Here is a 6,000-nt window from a genome sequence, read left to right on the forward strand (position 1 = left end):
GGTGTACAAAGAGCGAGCTTTGAGTTATTAAAACAAAATAAGTATTAACGTGATATGTTGTAACAATATTTCAGTATGCTACTGGGCCAATGGAAAATAAATTGTTGGCCAAAAAAGACCTTTTGGTGGCAGTTTGGACAGGCAGCTTGTGACGTGTATTTGTCACCCGAGTGGCCTGGTGGATGTCCGTAAAAATAGTATTTTTGTTGAATAGAATAACATTCAGGACTTTTGACTGACCTTCCTTATAAGGTACAAACCCACACTTCCCGTGTATAAACTTTAGTGGGGTATATTAACACACGCTTGTGTAATTATTTTGGCTTAATAGAGAAATATTCCACGGTGCTATTGTCCTGTGTTCGTGTCATTAAGATAGAGATCAGCAGTCATGTGCAAACATCACGTAGATATCATGATGACACTGGAAGAAGAAGCACAAATACGAAGGACAAGAGTGAAACTTCTATTTGCGCTTCCACGCCGGAAAGAAACACGCATGCTGACTCAAACAATTGCCGGATTTTCTGCGAATCAAATGGTTGCATATTTTCCTGTTTGGAGGACATGCAAACACGGTGACCCCCCCCCCCCCCCTTTTCCCTTTTCACCTCAATTGGTCCCCCATCTCTAACAGCAGATACTCAATTGTATGACGACACTGGGAATTGTGGCTTGACCGGCCGGGTCGCATCGCCGGTGCCCGGTGAAGCATGGCTGCCACCACCGGAACGAGGGCGGGTATACCCGGTGTGCGCCTGCGCGAGTCATAAGCGCCTTCTGATTCTCTTTGATTATGAGCGCAGCAAATTTTGTCAAAATAGACTACAAAAAAAAAAACAAAAAAAAAAACACGATCATCTAAATTTAACCCCATTCATAATTATTTAGTAAATTACATGCAAACAACTCAATTCAAGATTTTTTTTTAAAGTTGTGCATGTCATAATGTAGGCCATATCACGTTTTTATAACAAATGTTTACTTATAATTAATGTTTGATTCGCTTGCATGACTCAAACATGCACGAATGCATGCTTATGCAATGCACAATGTAGCCATATAATGTGTGCATTTAGGCAAATTTAATAGAAAAAATATAACAATTTACAGCATACAATTTAAAAGTTGCACTAATTCAATGTAGAAATTAGTTGTATAGTACCAGAGGAGATTTTGATATACTTTGATATATTTAATATAGTCAAACCATTATGCTTATTTTACAATTAAATGTGTAAACCATAAAAAATCAGTTTTTCACAAAACGTCTTCATGTTAGTTCTAATATTTATTAAGTGATTATGAGCTTGTGCACTGTCTATTTATAAGTCCACAGCATAATGTAGATGACATGGAAAGATGTCACCTTCAGCTACAGAAGGATGTCTGGGACAAGACTGAATCGGGTCTGTGCTGGAGCCATGAACCTGGTCTGGCCTTATCTCCCCCAACCCCTGAGACATCCTGTATGCAGGCCCATTGTTCCAGGCCTCCTGGGTGAACCGTCAACCTCCGTGTGGGAGCACAAGCACACCTGCCATATTGGATTATGGTGCCTTTAAAGGACACATTTAGTGTTGGCATCTTTTACCACAGAAATAATACTAATAATAATAATGATTTAAAAACTGTACTACAGTTATATTATAGTGCTGAGAGATATTCATAATGTGGATGAAAAGCCCAGTCAGGTTTCATAATTGTTATTCATTTCCTAAATCAACTCCCCTGCATGAATCATGACCACACACGTCTGTCAGTGACAGTTTATGTAAGTGTTGGTTAAAACATATTTTTAAACACTCTATTTGTTATTCTTACACGGGTGTTTATGCAATACATTTGCCACTCAAACGTGCCCTTATCTCCTTCGTGTTTACAAAACATAAACGTGAGGAAGTAGGGAATGCATACTGCTACATGTCAAACTGTTGGGGCGGGTGGGGGTTGCTGAGGATGGGGAGGGGGGCAACGGTTTGCACTTTTATTCGTATTATATATTAGTATTCGTTAGAGAAGATGTATGCACAAAGGAAGTTCAGTCATTATAAGATCCATAATAATCAAAGTCATATTTTTTCTTTCTTTTTTTGTCAATAAATCTACCAAAAATATTTTTCTATAGTTAAAATTTGTTATTTGTTGGATATTACAACATTTACAACTTTAACAAATGATGTCTAATTAATATGCAAAGTATTTTTTATTTATATTTATCTTTAGCAAAATGATTTAAAGTCATATGCAAACACAAAATACTGCCATATCCTCACTAATGTAACATAGATTTAATAAAGTTTCCTTTTGGTGTGTGTGAGAGTGAGAACATGCCTGGACTTGGACTGCAGGATGGGGTGCATTTCTGACCTAAATTAAATTAATGTTTTAAAAAACCCAACTAAATTGATATGTACTGTCATGTAATTATTGACAATTTCACTACATATGCATCATACAGTCAGTAATATTCTTTTGTACAACTCATATTTTTGTGTGTATGTGTTAAATACACGCATACTGACATTTCTTACATGAAAATAAATAATATATACCTTATAAAAAGGCGTCCCTCCTAATTTAGATTAAAATACACCAGTGGAAATAATGTGCAAAGCATCTTGAATTTAATATTTACCAAAAGTTGCACCTTAAAGTTTCAAGCAGATGTGCCAAACACAAACATTATATTTATATTTTAAGGTGTATTTTATTTTATTGGTGTCTGTCATGGACGTTGGTCACACAAAAACACATTAGTGTGAATGTCTCTCAAGGGTATTATCATTTATTAATAACGTTTTTCTGCCTCATATGTGCTTTTAGGTTCGCACAGAAATTATATTAATTGTTGATGCTGCACATTTTAGAGGGAAAATAATGTTTGTCTTGATGGTTTCTGCAGAGATAGCAAAAAAGTGACTGAAACTTAAAAACTGTGACATAATAAATCAATTTTGTCATTACTAAAGCATTTATAAATCGTTCACTGCCAAACAGATTTGTTAATGACCACTGATGTATTTTTTTAAGCAAATACTCGTTTATTAAGAAATTCACAAAACTAGAAAAGAGTTTTAAAAAGTGCTAATTAAAATTAAACATGGCCCCCAAGATGAATGTAACAATATATCACTTTTATTTAAAAAAAAAAAAGATATGCAAAAGGTGGCCCTGTTTTATTTTCCCTTACCGGAAATGATATCATTTTTAATGTGAGCAAAAAAAAACAAAAACAGAAAACACATCGAAAACCCTGATTTTGTAAATATCGTGATGGAAACTCTCAACCATGCCAGCCTGGCTCAGTCCAAGTGAATAAAAAGGTGACAATGGATCAAAGTTGATTTTTTTTTTTTTGGTCAAGCCGCGCGTAAAGTGGAGCGGAACCATTACGCACGGTCACAGTGGACGCAAGTTTCTCTCCGTGGAAATGCAAAGTCGCATCAATACAAAGTCCAGTCAGTCCAACCAGAAAGGTCTGGGTCCGGGCCATACCCGGTGCGTCCCGGTGATGTCTTTTACACCCGGTTCACGGCTCCCAAGTTCACGGGCCGGACCGGAACTTCGTCGCTTTCAAAACATAAAACCCCAAACAAAGAATGTTTGAGATTTGGTCGCATTTAAATATCAATCCTGGTATGCAAGGCCGAGTGTTTACTCTCATGTTCCCAGTACGAGCAGTGCATCATGGACAGCTCCGCGGGCTGGCGGGAGCAAGCGAACTGAAGGCCGGCTCCGTTGCCGGTGGAGACCGGGGGAGGCGCGGCGGCGGACGGGCTCAGCTGCTGCGAGTGGTGGGGGTGAGCCGGGTGATGGTGGTGGCTCATGCCGTTGTAAGAGTTCACCATGCCGGGGAGCGCCATGCTCTGCACCCGGGAGTAGGGGTTGTAAGAAGCGGGGGCCGACAGCGCCTTGACGGGGCTCACGTTGGCTCCGGCCACCTGACAGGAAGTGTAGGACATCGGCGTGGGCGGCTGTCCGAGCGACCAGGAGTTGTTCATGAAGCTGGACTGCAGGTACTTGGGCGGGGACAGGTAGCCGTAGCCGTCCCCTCCGAACAACGACTTTCCGGGCTGGAAGTGCGCGGGCGGGGGCCTGAACGGCCGCTTCATTCGGCGGCGCCTCCGGTAGTTGCCCTTCTCGAACATGTCCTCGCAGGCCGGGTCGAGGGTCCAGTAATTCCCCTTCCGCTCTCCGCCGCCCTCCCGCGGAACCTTGATGAAGCATTCGTTGAGGCTCAGGTTGTGTCGGATGCTGTTTTGCCAGCCCTTTTTGTTCTTCTCGTAGAAGGGGAACTTGGTGATGATGTACTGGTAGATGCCCGACAGGGTCAGACGCTTCTCGGAGCTCTCCCGGATGGCCATGGCGATGAGAGCCACGTACGAGTAAGGCGGCTTCTGAGACGGATCCGGCTTCTCGGCTACTTTGTCCTGCGCCGGCTCCTCTTTGGGCAGGTCTTTCTCCTTGGTGTTGGTGTCGTGGATCATCAGCGCTATGGAGTCACTGTCCGGGTTTTGGTAAGCGGCCATCATTTCCCAGCGACGCAAAGCGGGTCCGGTCCCCACAGTGGAAGCGCGGCTTCTCCTGCCAAAGTGCGCACAGAGAAGTCTTGCTTTTGCGGCTCTGTAGGTGGGCCGCACATGAGGACCTTCTTGGCTCCTTTTTTTCCTCCAAACTGGTTTATGATGGAGGCGCGACAAGAGTTGTGATTTGCGACCGGGTAAAGCCAACCCTTTCCTCCCCGGCCCCCCCACACCCCCACCCCCTACGTCCACATGCAGGCGATGCGTTCAGGCACCGACGTAGGACCTCCTGATTTGTGCACTTGGGAGTTCCGCCTCCAGCCTGCTGAATAATAACATTATTAACACCCACTTTTATGTACCTGTGTTGCATCACTGCATCTTACTGGATATTATTCACTACAATATTTACAATTTGGTGCAAATGTTGCATTTTAATATAACAACTTATATCAAAAACTTGAAAACAGTGCTAAACACTATTCATTAATATCTGCCCTACATATAGCGTTACATAGCTCAAATTAATAGACATTGTTTGGTATATTTATAAAATATATATTATTTTATATATTATTTTTAATAGTATATTTGACTATATTTGAAAAGTATATTTTTAAAATACTTTTTGGTGTTTGTTTTTATATTTAAATGAACAATATTTCATTTTGCAAGAGAACAGAATGAATTTAGTAGCTGAAAAACTATATAATTATATATAATATGTAAATATATAATATTATATAATATTACACAAATTAACAGACATTGTTTGGTATATTTATAAAATATATATTATTTTATATATTATTTTTAATAGTATATTTTACTATATTTTAAAAGTATATTTTTAAAATACTTTTTGGTGTTTGTTTTTATATTTAAATGGAACAATATTTCATTTTGCAAGAGAACAGAATGAATTTAGTAGTTGAAAAACTATATAACAATATATAATATGTAAATATATAATATGTATAACATATAATATATAATATTATATAATATATAATATGTAACAATATAATAAAATGACTCTCATTATACTGCACGTGCATACAGGAAGTCCTTTTCAGCGCTATATATATAATTTGATATATAATTATTAATGTCAATAAAATAAAAAAAGTTAAAATGAATATAACAAAATACTACAATCGAAGTATTTTAATACGCAGAAGCTATTTATTTGTATATGCAATTATTCGGTCGTCCATATCTGCATGCATATAGTATATATATATATATGTATATAATATATATAATATATATATATGTGTCAGCTATAGCGCTTCTTAATTAGCTCACTTTGACGTGCAGGGAGGAGGTATACATTTCCGCGGCCACCCACGAGGGTCCCTTCGGGTCGTGGTGGAGTGTATTTCCGTGGCGTGGGACGGCGTGCAGGTGGAGCAGCATTGGCCTGTGTGTCATCACCTTGCAGGACAGCCTGCAGCCTGCGTGGCCGACAGCA

General features: G+C 39.5%; 1 protein-coding gene across 1 annotated transcript; it reads right to left on the reverse strand.

Moving 5' to 3' along the window:
- Positions 1-1,660: 1,660 nt before the first annotated feature.
- foxl2a (forkhead box L2a) lies at positions 1,661-4,686 on the reverse strand. Its single transcript, XM_058080811.1, has one exon. It carries the CDS (start codon positions 4,533-4,535, stop codon positions 3,624-3,626), a length of 912 nt encoding a protein of 303 aa, XP_057936794.1. The 5' UTR covers positions 4,536-4,686; the 3' UTR covers positions 1,661-3,623.
- Between the last annotated feature and the right edge of the window lie 1,314 nt (positions 4,687-6,000).

This window comes from Doryrhamphus excisus, chromosome 8 (assembly GCF_030265055.1).
Source record: "Doryrhamphus excisus isolate RoL2022-K1 chromosome 8, RoL_Dexc_1.0, whole genome shotgun sequence".
Lineage (NCBI taxonomy): Eukaryota > Metazoa > Chordata > Actinopteri > Syngnathiformes > Syngnathidae > Doryrhamphus > Doryrhamphus excisus.